Raw genomic sequence first — 18,518 nt, forward strand, 5'->3', positions numbered from 1 at the left:
AAGCAAGACAAACTATTTCATGTTCAACAAGCACCAAAAGACAAATAAATAAACATTTTAAAACAAATCTTTTGATACAAATTAACCACCTTCATGAAGGTATAAATCTGAAAAACATAGCTGAATTTCAAATCAAAAGTTTAGTACTAAAGAAATCTCATTGACAGATCATAAAACCTTTCGTCGCACATTAGTTTAAAAGTAAATAAAAAAAAAAAAATCCCAGTCTTCTAGAAAGAGAAAAGGAAACAAAAATGCCTTGAATCATTTATGGTCAACATTGGTGTTAATGCACTATTAATACAAGCAGAATTATATACATACAGAAGCAATGTGGCACTAACATAAAATAAAATAAAAATTAAAATAAAACAAAAAGGTTTTCTTTGGGGGAATAAAAGACAAAAATAAAAAGACATCTTCCTGATGAGGACTTTTGCGTTTGACAATGGATGTGGATGTCCTTTAAAGAGCTAATTTGGACCGGAGGCAAACGGTTTCATGTGGTTACTCCTCACCTTCTATTATTTTTCACTAAAAGGAAACCAAAAAAAAAGAGGTATATCTCTTTATTCAAATAAAACTATATATTTTTTATGTGTCCTTGAAAACCACTTTAAATTTATTAAAATATTTCTTGTGAAAGAACTATTTCTTACATATAAGACAGAAGACATAAAACATGTCCATCCTATAAAGAGCTACATAAAAGTTAGGTCTACTTTGGTGAGCCATCATCCTCAATACTCCTGGAAACCTGAGCACTCATGAATTCATTAAGATCCCATAGGAAAAATAGTCTAAATGAGGACCTTTCAATGGATGTCCCCGGTCTTCGCCCACCAGGATAGGCCCTGTGACCCCAAAAGGGACAAAACAGTTTAGAAGATGCCAGTTTGTTATTTTGTGTTTAAACTTTCATTCATAATTAATGTCACCAAAGCTTTGGACTACCACTCCTGGAAAATCTCTAAACTGTTTTTACTAAAAGTTATCCTACAGCATTCTAAAGCTTTTGGGGGGATTTTCAATTGACCCCAAATCATATTTTCTTCTTTAAATGTCACTGTTGCTCAATAACTGTTCTTTGATATTCCTCGTTTTTCTGTTCTAGTCTACAGTGTTATCCCGTTGCCGTCAAATAAAGTTTTTGTGAAATGAAGAAAAAAAGGCACATGACGTCATGACGCTGTCACGCACGCCGTTTGTCGTAACTTCCTGTTTCCGCCCAGTCGTCTGAAGCAGGGGAGTTTGTTTACGTTGCTCAGCTGCTGGTGGTAGACAGACACCGGCACCGCATGCCGTCGCGAGCGACCCTCCGCCGCCGCCGCCGCCGCACCGTGGCGCCATGCTGCTGTTCCAGTTCCCAGAGGAAGTCCTCCACTGCATCTTCTGTCACCTGGACTACAAATCCCTCGGTCGCCTCTGTCAAGTTTGTAAAGCATTCAACGAGTTTGTGAACAGGGACGCAGTGTGGAAGAAGATAGCCAGAGGTCTGCTAAATACCGGGATTACTTGGAACGGCACGGATATGTAAGTACACGATAACTGTGATCTGACATCTATGATGAGCTCTGCGGACCTGAGAGTTTACACACATCTACTACAGTACAGACCAAAAGTTTGGACACTCCTTCTCATTCAAAGAGTTTTCTTTATTTTCATGACTATGAATTGTAGATTCACACTGACTGAAGGCATCACAACTGTGAATAAACACATGTGGAATTATTTACATCAGTGTTTTTCAAATGTTTTTTTTTTTTTTTTGAGCCAAGGTACACTTTAACCTTGACAAAAATCCCGCGGCACACCAGCATCCAAAAATGAAAAAAGGAGAAACTGTATGGATGCACAGTCCCTCTGCAATCTCACGTACATTTTTGTGATATTAATTGTGGCAGAAAAAGCTGGAAGTTGCAGCTGTTTTTTTGTAATAAAAGTTAAGTTAGTTTTCTGTAATATTTTTCAACTAAATTATTTAGCATTTTACCCTGGTAGTTGTTTTTCCCTCCAGTTTATTAACATCCAATTTTATGTAACTTCACAAAAAAACAGATATATTCTTTCGAAATAGTCATTTATTATAATTTTTTTATATTTATTTCAATATTGGTGTAAAGGCAACATCATGCTTTGTGGCTTTTTGTCTGCTAAGGTGGGAAGACAACGAGTGCATGTAAAGGAACCAAGAAATGGGGCTATGTGTGGCAAGATTTAGAAGAAAACCTCCTTCCATCAGTGAGAGCATTGAATATGAAACATGACTGGATCCTTCAATGATCCCAAACACATCACCCGGGCAACCAGGGAGCGGCTCCATGAGAAGCACCTGCATTGCTCTAGTCAGTCTGCAGATCTCAGCCCCATAGAAAATCTTTGGAGAGAGTCCCAAAATATCACTGCTCTAGAGGAGATCTGCATGAGGGAAGGGACCAAAATACCAGCTACAATCCTTATAAATCTACACGAAAAGTTTGACCTTTGACCTCTCCCATCAAAGGGTTAAAAACAAAGTTTTTAGAGAAACAGCGAATCTAACGGCTGTAAGAACATAAAAAGTATGAAAATGCTTTGGGTGAGTTCTAACAGAAGATAACATATAGTACAGAAATAAACGTATCTTTTCATGATCGCTTACCAAGACCCCCACAGGCACAAGAATTCTGTGTGAAGGTAAAGTCATAATAAACATTGAGATCGAAACATTAATAAAGGGGCTTTGTTTTATTTGAACATTAAAACAACACCAAGAACACTGGAAACTCTGTACAGGAAATAATTCTGGTTTATGTGAGGCCGTTGATTTGTAGAGCTTTACATAAAACATAAAAAAAACTTTAAAGAAATGGTGAAGGTGTAATCATTAAAATAAAGAAAAGTTAAAAAGAACTGCATTTAAAGCCTATAATAACAATATGGACGTAAACCTTTGAAAACAAAGGGATCAAATGCTGGGAACAGGTGGATTTAAATAATTGAGTGTTTCAGCTGATCTCATTCTAGTCAAGAACGGATCACACTGTACTGATTACAAAAGGGGTTTATTCAGACATACCTCTGGTTTGTCAGTAGATTCATAACCCCTCTTGTTAAAGTAAAATATGTCCAACACAAGAGGCCCTCAGCTCTCATCTGTCTGCCCAGCTGTTGGACAGGACATGTTAAAAACAAGTGTCTATTTGAATGATTTTAAAGCTAAAACGTAACTGAAGATTGAAATATAGATCTGTCATGGCGTGTAATCAATCATCCGGGTCATTTTATTAGTCCTTTGACATTTACCAGTTCAATGTAGATGTTTTGATGGGTTGAAGGGTGTTTACTTCTAGAATGACTGTCAGTGTTCCTCTCTTTGTTCCTGCAGATATCCTCACATCCCTCTCAAGGAAAGAGTCAAGACAGCTCAAAACTGGGGAAACGGAGCCTGCAAAAGGTTCATTCCTCTCAAATGGAAAACCAAGTGTGTGAGCCAGCTGACTAACATTTTAACTTAACATTTTAGCTTTCTCTTTAAGTTCTCAAATGACTTATGTTGTAAAGGTAGCTTTCTGCACATTTGCAACATTCTGAGGAATGTTAACTCTATTTATCTTGATATTCTGTTCCCAGATTGTTGCCATGGTTGCAGCTGGATGGAGATGTACTCTTTCTATCTCAGGCCACCAATATTGGGCTGTATCGCCTTCACCGCGACTCCAGAAGGCTTCAGCAAACTGCATTTAAAATTTACTCTGGACATAAGGGGGATGTCTGCTGCTTTGCCCTCACCGACTCCCATCTGATCAGCGGAGGAAGGTAGATGTCACATCATTGGTCTTTGTCAAATATTAGTCAGTAGCCATTTGCTCTGTAATTAACGCTTTAACACTAGAGATGTTGCCAACAACACCTAAACAATTCACGCTGGTTGACGTACCATAAATCCTGGAGCGTTTATCGATGCGGCCTACGTGAATCAACCGATTCTGATGTGGAGAAAAGCAAACTTTCATCCCAGCTTTGGTCCATTATGCATAACACATTTTAAACTAGTTTTTTAATGAAATAAGCCAAATGTAATTAGTACTGGAAAATACCATCTGGACTGAGACATGGTAGTTTATTTTACTATAACATAAAAAGGACCAAGTGCATCAGCGTACAACACACATGTGATGTCATCAAACACGGATCAGTCCATCATTCCAGTCCAATGTGTGGACAGACTTTGAATAAAGTCAAGTGACCATCCAGTGTCTAGAATGTTCTAAGAATGTTCCCTTTGGATTCTTTGGATGTGGAAAAACAACAGTGGTGAACTTTAGGAAACTAACATGTGAATGGATTTGACATTCATTCTAGTTTACTTGTTTGTTTGACACAGATTTCATTTCCACTTGATGATCTGGAAGAAATCCAAGAATCTGGAAAACTTCACTGTTCAGTAGCAGGAATTTCTGTCTGAGTCTCACTGCTGGAAGTTTGGATGAAGATGATCTGGATCCATTTATGTCAGAGAATCTGATCGTTTAAAACAGGGGTCTCAAACCTGCGACCCGAGGGCTATTTGCAGCCCCCAACACAATGTTTTGCGGCCCCTGCCTTGATATGGAAGTTTATTGCTAGTGCGTCCCGCCAGTTTCTTTATGATACTTATTCAGTGTTGTGTGTGAAACTGACGAACCAACCAATCACAGTGGGGTATATGACTCTTGGGGGCGTGACATTGACTGGGCTTGAAGCAGGAAAACATTTAAGGCAGGAAACCTGACAGGCCCCTCCCAGGGAATTCCTTTACTTTCCTTTTTAGAAAGTGTATATTCGCTCGTAATTTTCTAAATACATGCAGTCCGTGCTGCACTTTTTTCTGGGTCGCATGGATCCGAAGGAAGGTTAAGGTTTACGTTATGGTTATGGTTAGACGCGCGGCGGCGTATTAACCCTAACCAAACGGTTCCTGAGGACGGCTGTGACTGCAGCTCACCGCTGCCCCATGGGCATGGGATGCTTCAACATTAAACACGTGCGAGCGACAGCAAGATTTAGTCTTAGAGACACTTAAAATACGTGGGGGCAAAACAACGATAGACGTGTTTGAGATGAACCAGCGTTTCGCCAGGATCGATCAGATCAGGCGGCTGCAGGTGGGGAAAGGCGGTGAGATGAAGGTGAACGCTGAGCTGCAGCGAGACTGAAGGAGAACTGAAGCTGGAGTTGTCCTTAACATTCAATTGAGTTTTAATGTTCCTCTCCCTCTTAGTATGATCTGTGTTATTACATCTTTTAGAATTATTTGATTGTTTTGTAATGTATGTAGCCTATGTTTTTTATCAATAGGTTTTTTTAATTGATTTTAATTGATAACTTCAACTACAAGAACTGTCAGGACACCGTTTCCCACAGTGCATTGTTTTGAAGTCATACAGGCGGCTCGCAGTCAGTGCAGTACTAAGTTTTCAGCTGCAGATTGGCGCTTTTGCTCGCACCTCTTTCTCGTGATATTTATGTGATGATTGACAGGTGATGTTGGACCAAAAACATACGTCACACACCAAGTGATCTGTGCAGCATTAGGTCCACCTGGGCTGGGTGATCTCAGACACGCTTATTGTGCATCTTAGTTGCACCTATTTGGTGTGGCCAACATGAATTTCCATCAGTTTTGGAGCCTTTCTCTGATCTCTGGTATGTGTAAAGCTTTTTCTGATCCCAAATGAACAGCACCCGTTCTTTTATGAACCACAGTTTGAATTCAACTATGAACATGTAGGAGTGGGTGACCAGCTACTCTAATAAAACTTATGACCGGGGTTTAAATGTGCAAAAGTCATAAGAAAGAAAATCAAAAAATGGTCACTGACTTTTGTTTCTCCTTTACTGATTAGTGGTTTAAAGAGAAACATAAAAAAAAAAGTTGCACCGAGCAAAAAGAGATAATTGCCGCGAAGCAAATGAAAAGTTGTAAAAGTTTGATTAATACAAAAGCACCATCATTTGCAATACAATGATACAGCAAATGTGTAGAAAAAAAATCACAATCAATGCACACCGATAATAACAAATTTCAAACGTGCAAGATAACTGTGATGCACAGCAAACTCGGTCGGATACGGCACAAACATAGAAATCCCGTCCATGAGTGTGAACTGATGGAAGTGACTTTGACAAAACGACAAACAAAATAGAAGAGATGATTACCGGTAATCAATCATGCCGAGAGAGGACAAACAAAACACCAAAACAGAAACTTAAACAGGACAGGGGGGCACAGTATTCCAACACTAAAAACAGAAGACACATCATATTAAAATATTTCTGATAAAAAATACTTATATGCGTATATACCTGGTGCGTCGCAAAACCTCACTCCCGGTCCATGAAATCCCCGGTAAAAATCAGCCACAGGTAAGGATAAAAACAGTCTTACCACACTCCAGACTTGAGCCAATGAACGCAGCTCTGTGAGCTAACCGGTTCTCTCACAGGAAACTAGCACCTTGGCAACCACACATCAACTTCCTTTTATACCCTCTGCACCGTGTGTACAGCGACACAGATTTCAAATTGGGAGTGCATAAATGTGGGAAAAGCTCTTCTCCACCTTGAACTTCAATAAGTCCAAGTACAGTCCAGACTCACTGACAAACATCTTCAGCCATACTGAGGGTCTCAGCTGTACGAGAGGAAGGTCTGCCAAGAGAAGCTGTGTTCTGAAGAACCCGTTGATTGAGGTTATAGAACTGTAAAATTTAAGTCTTCCTTTGTGTTTAATAGTTATAATGTAACAGTGTTAATTGAACTGTTTTAATTAGGATGTTTAAATCTGAAAGCCGTAGATAAAGATTAAATAAACAGAAATTTATTAATAATTTATTTACTTATTGGTTTTTTTATTTAGGTTTTTGATTTAATTTAACTGAGACTATAAGTATATTTTGTACAGAAGCATAGTTAATAGTATAGTAAATGTTCCATACAAATGTACTACCAAAGAAGGGATGTACCCGAGGAAGTTACACACTACTTGTTTACACCAGGGTCCTTGTTAATCCTATTTTTTGTCATAAAATATAGTAAAAAGTCTGAGAAGATTGCATTTTTTGAAATTTCTGATTCAAACTGGTTATTGGCTCTGAGACACAAGTTGCACTTGTGTGAGCGCTGACGTTCCGGCCCAGCCTCAGCTAGACCCTGGCTTCAGTGGCCCCATGGTAGATTGACTTTGAGACCCCTGGTTTAAAGTGAATCAATGTGGACTATGAATTGTATCAGCAACCACAAATTATGACATGAATCGTTGTTAAGATGAATCATTACATCCCTATAAGAAAGTAATCAAAATCAACATGATTCAGTATCACTATAGTAATACTAAACATGTTTAAACTGACAGTGGAGATGAAAGACCCCTCCTTCAGTGGTACAAAACCTCCATAAGGAAGTTAGAGGACCATGATTTCTATCTTTCTGAAGACTGGACAGACATAAATAAAAAAAAAACACAGTAAAACTGCTAAAAGACTACAGGAGAGAAAAGTTTTACTTCCTGCAGAGTGCATACTCCTTTTCCTCTGATGTAATCTATTACTAGATAACATTTACCATTCTACACACAGTGGGAAGATTGTATTTCTAATACAACCACTAGGGGGCAGAATCTAATGCTTTCATGTAGCAGTTCCAGGAGAACTGTCAGAGAGGACAGTAGATGGACAAACAAAGCCAAATTATTCATGCAAATCATGGATATGACTTTTTTTCCTAATTAGTTGTAGCCTAGGTTATCAGTAACTGCCCTACTGCTGTGGACCTGCTGGATGCTGCTGGAAACTGGAACACTGTTTGTCAAAGAAGAAGAGGAGGAGGAAGATGTGCTTGTTGGCAAAGACAGGGAAAATGACAAAGAGTGTAGGACTCTGAGTAGGAACTTCAAACGTTGGGACTTACTGAAGTCAGTCAACACAACCAAAATTCATACATAAAGTGCTCTGGATTATAAGGCTAACTTTCAATTTGTAAACATTATTTGAAGTGCTCTTTATGGTTGAAACACAACAATTCAGTAATTGACCCATGACCTGCGACTGAGACCAAGCTTTCTGACACTAGGCAGCACATTTCTACCCAGAATGCCTTGATAATCTGGAGATTTCATTTGACCTTGCACAACTTCAAGACACCCTGTGGCAGATGCAGCAAAGCAGCCCCAAAACAGAACGGAGCCTCCTCCATGTTTCACAGTAGGGACAGTGTTCTTTTGGTTGGATGCTTCATTCTTGAGTCTACCAACATAGAGCTGATGTGTCTTACCAAAAAGCTCCAGTTTTGTCTCATCTGTCCAAAGGACATTTTCCCAGAAGCTTTGTGGCTTGTCAACATGCATTTTCCCAGATTCCATTCTGACTTTTTTAGGATTTCCTTTCAACAGTGGTGTCCTCCTTGGTCGTCTCCCATGAAGTCCACTCTGGCTCAAACAGCGACGAATGGTGCGATCTGACACTGATGTACCTTGATCTAGGAGTTCACCTTTAATGTCTTTGGAGGTTGTTCTGGGCTCTTTGGATACAGTTCCAACCATCCGTCTCCTCAATTTGTCATCAATTTTCCTCTTCCATCGTCCAGGGAGGTTGGCTACTGTCCCGTGGGTCTTAAACTTCTGAATAATATGTGCCACTGTCATCACAAGAACTTCAAGCTGCTTAGAGATGGTTTTGTAATCTTTACCTTTACAATGTTCGTCTATAATTTTGTTTCTAATGTCCTGGGACAATTCTCTCCTTGGCTTTCTGTTGTCCATGTTCAGTGTGGTTCAAACCTTTTCACCAAACAGCAACGTGACTATTTAATTACCTTTAAATAGTCAGACTGACTGATTATGGGTTTGAAAACAGCTGTGATGTCAATGAAAGGACATACCTGAGTTCATCATGACCCCCTGAGCAATTAGTTCTCAGTCTTTTATGGAGGTACCATCATTTTTGTCCAGCCCTATTTCATTAGTTTGTTTTTTTAAATAATTCTGTTAATCAACAACTCAAAGGTAATGGCTGACTTTGATTATTTAATTTTCAATAAATTTTAATTAATTGTTACTTTTGAAGGTTTCAAGTCATTTCAGTGAGTATTGTGGACTTTCTCTCTTTAACTGAGGGGTACCAACAATTTTGTCCACCACTGTATATGCTGTTATCACAGCAGCCCCCCCCCCCCCCCCCCCCATTCCATCCCTGATGGAGCAGCACTGATCTATTTTTTGTGGCAAATGATGAGAAGAGGATGATGGTCTGTACCTTCAGCAGAATGGAATTTGTGTCGTATTGGAAGTACTCAATATTCAAATTAATTGACAGAAATTTTTAACAATATCCAAGGAAAAATTAGACAAGAGGAAATGGGACACTTGTCCTTATGAAGTAAAACGTACAAATGAACATTAGGTTTCTTGAACATCAGCCAAAACCTAACATAGTTTGAGGAAACCAAACTGAACCAGTTTAATGACATCTGGGGAACCTGTGCTTTGAGTTTAGTGGATGATTAGTTTGTAAAACTCAGTTGTACACATTCATGCTCTGTAGAATTTGGGCAGATTTCGCCACAATATTCAAATTTTTGAAATCCTGTTTCTGCAGGTTTTATGAGCTGAAACTCCAATTTATGTCAAAAGAAACAAACACACAAATAAATGAAATAAACAGTGGAATCTGAATCTATATTCTATGAAAGTCTAATTTGTACAATGGAATGATCTAAGAGAATACATTTTCATAATATTCTTTTTTTTTTAATAAAGGGTCTGTACGTGTATTTTGCTTTTGTACTTGACCCTGTTGAATTTTTTTTCCTGTCCATTTTTCTTTTGTGAAACACTTTGTGAAAAGTGCTGTGGAACAAAAGTTTAAAGTGTACTAACAGAAATATTTACTCATGTCTGATAGTGATGGCACCATCCTCGTCCACAGCAGAAGAAGTGACTTGTCAACGTTCCTGCTTGGTCACAGCCAAGAAGTGAATTGCCTGGACATCAAGGATGGACTGACTGTCAGTGGATCAAGAGACCGCACAGTCCGGGTGAGAACAAATGTGCTACTGTCAGTCCCTAACATCATTTGTTTTTATACCAGTAAGCCATATTTATATTAAAACTTTGACATTTAACAAAAGATCCAAAAGGAACCACTGCAACATTATAACAAAAATAATTCTGACTGTAAAGCCTTCTTCATGGCCTTGTGACGCTGCATGCATGCTTTGTATGCACATCTCTCAATAGAACAACAGTACAGTCTATCACTATTCAAATTCCCCATTTCTGAATACCAGTGTCATTGGGTCAGTTTGCATCTTGTTATTACTCTCCAAGACAGCCTCCCATGTTCTGTCTAGCCATCACTGTTTAAAAAAGTAGAGGGATTCTATGCATTGTTTTGGAACAGGCCATACTGTTTTTGATGGTTATTACTCCAAACCCCCACCTTTACAAAAATCCTGAAATAGCCAAACCTCACCAACACGCTTTTAGAAGAATGGTCCAAAATTCCTAGAAACACTCCTCAACCTTGTGGACAGCCTTCCCAGAAGAGTTGAGCCTGAAATAGCTGTGAAAAGTGGACCCGGATCACATTGAACTCTATGGGTTAGGAATGAAATGGAGTTTCAGTTCATATGTGAGTCAAGCCAGGTGAGCCAATACCTTTAGTGTACTTTCAAAAACCTTTTCATTTCTAGTATTAGATTTTTTATTCACAACAGCTGCACTGTAAAACTGTTAATGTGCCACTCCAATCATCTTTTGATTTATTGTCAAAGTGATCCCAGGGGTCTTTTAATTATGATGATGCCGTTTTTAGCCAAAATCAAAGAACCTGTTCTGTTTTCCAGGAAATAGTTTCTGCAGAGTGGCTGGACTTTATTAGAATTCGTTTCTGAGTTGTAGGTCGACTGTTGGGACAGAGTAAGCCCGCCCTCATTTCCCATAATGCCTTTGTTTACACTATTTCCTGCTAGCTTACAGCTCCTCACGACCCCAAGTTAACATTAGCAGCACAACAATGGTGACCAGTATTGGAGCTAATCTATGGAGGGATATTTCTGCCACTATGTTGCACACAAGAATTTCCAAGTTGCAAATGAAAATATTAAATATTTGCTTTTCAATTATTTTTTATTTTGCTTTCAAAAACTTTTTTTGCGTTTGCGAAACACATTTTTTCACATGCGTTGTGTCAAATCTCTCTTTTTCCCATCTTTGATTTTGCTGAGATAAGTTTCAGTTTAACGTGACAAAGCTGCCATCAAACAGCTGCTGATTGGTGGAGATTCTAACCAATCAGGTGTCTCTGTCTCATATTGACGGTGCTTGGAGGCAGACATGGACTTTGGACTTTGTGTCGGTTCTGTTCCAACGGGATTGTACCGTTTTCAACTATTCTGGCCCCGTTTCTCTCAGAGTAAAACCCAGAAGGAGCAGCAAAGCAGCTAAAATCAAACCAAAGTTTTACATTTATTTATTTATGACAGTGTAGCGGCAAACGTGTTTAAAACATCTGCAGCAGAAAAAACGTCAGAGCTCCGACTCCATCCAGCAGGACGTAACACTTATTAAGATTTGTATCTGAACTTTTGTTTTATTTTAATCAATACATGTCGAAAATAGCATTTTTTTATTAGAATTTTTTTTAAAATTTGGACAAACGCTCACGAGTTTTAAAACATAAAACTCTGTGAAAATGAACATAAGTTAAGTTAAAAATGCTTCTTCTATTACTGAGTCTGCTTTGGTCAGACTTTATGTCCTTATTATTGCTGGTAATCTAATCCCAAACTTGTGTGTATCATAAAATAATATGTGCTTTAAATCTTTGATTGTTTTGTTTTAAAAAACATATCTTAAAGAAAATCACACATTTTACCAATAATTTGCTCTGCAGGATTCACAGATCACACACAGGTCTGTTGATTTAATGTCAGCAGATGAACTTTACAGTTTATTTTACAGTTTCAGGAGATCCTCAGCCATAAATTCACAAATCTGATCAAATAAAAGTTAATCAATGCTAAAAAAGAAAGAAAGTATGAATTATTGTTAAAATGAAAACGTCTTCATCCAAAGAGACAACATTGAGGGTAAAAAGAGCTGAATGTGATCCTGATCTTCTCTGAAACATTTCTTTATCAAAAGTAGTTGGAGTTAAATATGAGTTATCCTACTTTATTTTCAATTACTGAACTGTTTATGTTTCTAATGTTTTCTCCAGATATGGACCTCGAATTCAAGCTTCCCAAGATCAACGATTTGTATGGCTGACCGGGTGTGGTCTGTTGCTGTTAGTCCAACAGTAAGGTAAGAAATGTCTCAATATTCACAACGTGAAAAGAGAGGAAAATGTTGTGTTAATGGATGTACATGACTTTAAATGACTGAGTTAAATCCCATAGATTGTCAGGTTGACACAGCAAATAATGTAGCGTAACTGCAATGTTTGGTAAATGTTAAAGTCTGGATTGTTATTTCTGGAAGACTCCTTGGATCTTTGCCCTCTCATTCTCTGCCACTTTTGGAGATATTTCCCACTTTGACCTTGGGGTGTCCAGTCCCGCAACACGTTTCTGTTAGATTGTGGTACTCCATGTATGCCCTTACTAGGGTGGAAACAATTGAATCAAAGCAGGGTGGGTGGAACCAATGACAAAGTTTTAGGATGTTCTAATAAAAAACAATACTAATATTTAGAGAACTTTTAATCTTATCATTTAAAAGATACAGACAAACTCTGAAACTGTGAAAACCTCATATAAACAAATAGATGTTGGTTTGATATTTAATATTGAATAACAAAGAAGGTAGGGGCAGATAAAAACTGTTTTTATTTTCTGTCCCTAATCATTTGTAAATTGTACCTCTTTGTATTTTATTCTTATAATCTTATTTTCCTACTCTTTACATTTTTTTAAACATAAAATAGATGTATTTTTAATAATGACATGACCCAATTTTGTGGTGTTTTAAACAATACCTCATAAACATACCATGTTTAAAGTTTTGCACTCTAAGCTACTGTAGTCAAAAGCTAAACTTGTGAAGACGATCCACTTGGCCTCCTGCCTGACAAACAGGATCCATTGTGACCCTCTGCCTGTGCGGCAGGAGGTGCCACAGCCATTCACACATGCACATGTCACTGCTACTATTAACTCTAAACATCACTGTGGATCCTGTGGACGGTGTAAACTATCAACTGTGGACCAAATGAAGAGCAACAAGCACATGAATTCTCCTGTGGCTGCTTCGGATGTTTGTCAGTTTTGTAAATCTGTTCTATCACTGCCAATATATTTCATATTGGCATATTGCATCTGATTAAACACACCAACACAACCCCCCCCCAGTCTCTGACTTCTAACCCTTGACCAAATATTTTGGCCTTTTTTAATAACGTGCATTTGAAAATGCTACAAGTCCCTTTAAAAACTTTGTGCAATTGTACTCTGAAGAACTGTTACTATTTTAAAGACAAAAGGTGACCACACCAAATATTTATTCCATTTGGTTTTGTCATTAGTGTATTAACTGAATTTTGTCAGAGGTCTGCACTGCAGCCCTACATCTCTGTTTTCACACACGCTGTAGTAAACATGGATTCCACCGCTCATCGCTACGACAACAGAGCATTGAACATGTCAATCTGATCTATCAGGTCGCTGAATTAGAGACTTTCACTCGCTTTGCCTTCAGCATTTTGACTGAGGTGTTGTGTACTTTGCGCATGTTCACGACTTTGCCCATTCTTAGGTTTACCTGCCCGTAATTGCTGGAATGGTTAAATGATTGGCTAGAATTGTACAGGTAAATTGAATAGGCATAAGTCTGAAACGAAGCACAGAAATCAGCATTTTTTATTTTGTATCGGTAATTCCGAATGTGGTGGTACCGGTACCAACTTGGCACTGAGTTTCGGTACCCATCCGTAGTGAAAACTCATTTATATATGTGTCATCAAGCTCTGAAACAACAGCATCTGCAAATCTAAGGAGTGAACGTCTACCATCAGATGGGTCTTGCGATATTTTGTTGTTGGATATTTTGTTGATGCAAAGCTGCTAAAAGTAGCTCTGTATGTTGTGCTGCTGACCTAGGGGTCGGGGGTTTAAGTGGAACACAAAATAATTCTCTGAACTACTTTTTTTTTCAATAATTAATTGAAAATAGTTTTGGCTGTATTTAAAATGAAATAATGTGACATTTAACAGAAGCCATTTTAACAGAATCAATTGTCCCATCTATTTATTGACAATAAATCCTCCTAACCAGAAGCCAGGTCAGACCAACGATTTTCATCAACGTTCAGGGTCTTGCACTGGAATATAAGAGTCTTCGACCAAGTAACATTCTGTTTTTGTCTGTAATTTCCATTGATACCATTTTTTTCCTGAATACTTAACCTACCTGACAACACCTCTTTTCTGCAGTGTCACTGTGTTTTTGATATGCAGCTGCAATTGTTCTTGCAGCATATTTGCATTTTTCCATTAGCTTTACTTTGAGCTGTCTCACTGGCCCAATGTGGCTTAAATAGTTTCTAAACAGAGAACATGATTGTTAGATAAATTGTCCTCAATTTTGGTGCCACCAGGGGAGCAAGACCTTTGACCCGCAGCAAGTACAGGGTGATGCCATTGTAGCCATTTAGGCTGCCTGAGCCAGTGTGCTCTAACTGCACTCTCCCAACCAACACTGCCTCTGCCACCCAACCTCACACACTCTAATTTATCCCCCACTGCTCAACCCCACTCAACCGCAAGAAAAAGCCTTTTTCTTTGGTCTTTCTGAGCAGTCCCTGTGGTTCAGGAGTCAAGAATTCAATTAGTTAAAAAAAGAGAAAAAAAGAGAGAGGATGCAACAATGCAGCGATAAGGAGGTAGATTGTGCGTTCCCACACGTTAAATACAGGGCGCTTTCCCTGGGGCCCACAGAGCGAAAGGACCCACACCACAGGAGGCAAGAATAATCACAGATCCCACTGCACCCCCTCATTACACACAGATTCTCACAAACGCAGCTTACATTCCTCACACACACACACACACATCTTAATGCAGACCTGCATTACAGACAAGCATTCCTCTGGACTGACACACCTTGTAAATGCCCCACACTTACCATGCACAAACACAAAGTAACATTTAAAAAAGAAATAAGCAGATATGCACAATCACACCACAAACACCACAAAAAGCCTATTTTTCTGGTTTTAAACCTTGTTCATATAGCCATTACTCGATGCACAATTGAGGTCTGTCTTTATTCAACCTCTACTCTCAAAATTCAAACAGCATTCAGAAGAACGTACTACTTTAAGGCTTGTGTGCACTGTCAAATAACACACTATTCTTGCAAAGCCAAATGAATAGAACTGGTGAGACCCTTTGTGGGCGAGACATTAGACACAAAGGGTATGTGGCAGGAAAAATTGACTTCTTCTGTAACAATATTGACAATGACTTCATGCAAATCCTTATTTTTCACTTTACATCTATGCTACCTACTACTCCAGGGACAGGTAAAGTTGTGTCATGAAGTGTGTCATCCAATGCATGCTTTAAAAAAGGTTTTTTTCAATGAGAGCAGCAATCACAATTTTCCATTCTTGTTTTCAGTTTTTATTCCTTCTGCACGTTATATACAGTTCTCAACAATGTCCATGCATCAGAAAAATTCTCGGACTTGGGCAATCACTACAATTTCTTTTTGCACACTCTGTTTCTTTTCTTTCTGTGTCTTGATTATTGTTTTTTTTCTTGTCAGTAAGTTTTTTTTTTTTTTTTTTTTTTTTTTTTTTTTTAACTTGTCCTGTCCAACAGCTGGGCAAACAGATGAGAGCTGAGGGCCTCTTGTGTTGGACATATTTTATTTTAACAAGAGGGGTTATTCATCTTCAGACAAACCAAAGGTATGTCTGAATAAACCCCTTTTGTAATTGAGGCCAAACTTTATTAATTTCAATCATGTTTGAAAATCTTTGGTGTTGGACCGGACTGAAAAGGAAAGAGGGGAAGAAGAGAGAGGGACGTTAGAGAGAGAGAGGGGGGGGGGGGGGTAGGAGGGTGATAATAGGAGGGGAAGGGGGGTAAGACCATGAAGCAGCATAGAGCAGACAGGTTTACTGGTTGTTTATCATTACGGTACGGTTCAAATGTAGTACAAAAAGGGCGGGGCCTGTTCACACACACTCAAATATTATCAACACACCTGCTAGCTGCAAAAATGTCCACATGTCAACATGTACACAAAACAGATAGTGTTCACGAACGCATACCTATGCCTTTAAACCAACTAGTGTGAAATCTTTCATTCATTCCCAGGAGGGGGGAACCCCGGGGAAAAAGGGGCGGCCCACAAGGGGTGTTATAAATATGGCCCGACCAGGCTCGGCCATGTTGGAAGTTTGGCGGGGCCCAGCGCCCAGGGGCAAGGACCAGGACCCACCCCCCAGGGACACGAACACCCACGGCTCAGGTGTAATATGAACCCCCCCACCGTGCGGAGAGAGCACCGCCGGGCCCAGGGAGCCGGCACCCAAGGGACACGGCCGCCATCGCCAAGGGGCCCGCACCCCCCACCAGGGAAGGGGTAGGGGACAGATGGACCCAGGTCCCACCTTCCTTGTAAAATGTGTGTGCGTGTATGGGTGTTTGAGAGGGTGTTTGTGTGCATGTGTGTGTGTTTATGTTTGAATGTATATATTGAAGGGGGAGGGGTGTGTGTACTAAGGGGGGTGCAGTTAAAATTGGCGAGTAGGGCACTAAGGGGACATCTCCTGATTACTCACAGTGATGTCCCCTCACCCTCCACACCAAGGGGCCCTAAATGTCTAAGGTGCGGTTAAAATTGGCGGGTAGGGTGCCAGGAGGACATCTGCTGCTTGCTTGCAGTGATGTCCAAGCATCCCCCCTACCAAGGACCCTACATGTCTAAGGTGCAAATAAAACCGAAAGAGGGGGGGCCCACTCCATACGGCAACCATAGGAGGGGGGCCACTCCCAAGTAGCCCCCCCCCAAGGCGCATCGCAGGCTAGACCCCCCACCCCCTCACCCTAATATGAGGTTATATGAGGAAGGGGGTAAGTTGGGGACAGCTGGTAGACTGTCCCCCGGTGGTCAAACAGCCCTCCCCCAGCCCACCCCCAGCAAAGGGGCCAGGGCCACCCAGCCCAGGGGCCCCACCCCCGGAGGCGCCGACACCCCAGGCCCGGCACCACCCACCCCACACAGAGAGAGAGGAGCAAGCCCAGGCCCCCACCCCCAGACGCAGGCCCTAGAGGAGCTATGGTCAGGCCTCGACGGGACCGAGGAGGCCAACCGGCCGAGGCAACCACTGATTGCCTCAGCGGAGACCCCGACCCGTTAGCCCCCCCGACCCGTACCAATAATGCCCCCCAGAACGCCCCCCCACAGGACAGGGCCGACAGGCCCCCCACCCCACCCCACCCTAGACCCCACAGCCGAAGCGGGTGACACCCTGAGCGACCGGGGGCCCCCCGAGGGTTGTCCCGTCCCGTCCCAGAGCCAGGGAAGGGCCGATCCCAGCCCCAGGTGCAGATGGGCAGCCCATCCGGCGCCGCTGCCCCCCCCCCCCCCCCGAGCAGGGCCCCCCGCCAACCCCCCCCAGCACAGGCAAAGGGACCACCCCCCCAAGCCAAGCCAGACCACCCCCCCACCCCCCCACCACGCACCCCCACACCCAAGCCCAGAGGACCACGCAGCGCCCCAGCCCGCCCCACCCAGGCACCGGACCAGACCCCCCGACCAAAGGAGCCCCCCACCGCCCCCGCCAGGCACCGGAAGCCCCGACCCCCACCCCAAACCGCGGCAGAAGGGCAAGGAGCAGCGACGACCAAGCCCCCCACCCCCTAAGTCATGGAGTCAACCACAGGAGACCAGAGAGACTGAATTCTTTCAAAGTTGCTTGAGCTTTGGGCTGACATTTTTTCCAAGCTGATATGATCAAACAGCAGATTTCTGTGTTGACTTATGTTTATATTTTTCTTGTTTTTCCAATTTATTAAAATAGTTTTTTTGGCAATACAAAGAGTTATGAAAATGATAGATGCTAATCCTTCTTCTATATCGATGGCACTCATGTCACCAAGCACGCAAAGTGACGGTGAGGCAGTGATTGAAACCTTAAGCCAGACTGATAAATCGGCACATACCTGCTGCCAGAGAGCCTGGACAGGAGTGCAGAACCACAGTGCGTGCATGTAACTGTCGGGTAGATTATTATCACAGTGCTCGCAAATGTCTGAGTTACTGAGACCCATCTTGAACATCCTCTGTCCAGTGTAGTAAATTCTGTGAAGAGTTTTGAGATGGATTAGCTTGTCAGTAAGTTAACACTTCTCTTATTTTTGTCTTCAATTATTTTTTGTCAATAACTCTACATTGTAAATCATTAGGAATCATTAGGATTCTGTTCTTAGTACTGCACCTTTCTGGACTGAGATATCAAAGGTTTTTCTAGGAATTTGGTGTAGCC

At 40.9% G+C, this 18,518-nt stretch overlaps 1 protein-coding gene across 1 annotated transcript in view; it reads left to right on the forward strand.

The window, feature by feature from the left end:
* The first annotated feature begins 1,212 nt into the window (after positions 1–1,212).
* The window catches only part of fbxw4 (F-box and WD repeat domain containing 4), a 48,408-nt gene continuing 31,102 nt past the window's right edge, over positions 1,213–18,518 (forward strand). The window contains exons 1-5 of the mRNA XM_023963457.1: positions 1,213–1,533; positions 3,368–3,463; positions 3,613–3,798; positions 9,921–10,053; positions 12,240–12,325. Of these exons, the coding sequence (XP_023819225.1) occupies positions 1,349–1,533; positions 3,368–3,463; positions 3,613–3,798; positions 9,921–10,053; positions 12,240–12,325 (686 nt within the window). The 5' untranslated portion in view covers positions 1,213–1,348. The remainder of the gene's footprint in view (positions 1,534–3,367; positions 3,464–3,612; positions 3,799–9,920; positions 10,054–12,239; positions 12,326–18,518) is intronic.

The sequence above is a fragment of the Oryzias latipes genome, chromosome 15 (assembly GCF_002234675.1).
Source record: "Oryzias latipes chromosome 15, ASM223467v1".
In the NCBI taxonomy this organism is placed as follows: Eukaryota; Metazoa; Chordata; class Actinopteri; order Beloniformes; family Adrianichthyidae; genus Oryzias; species Oryzias latipes.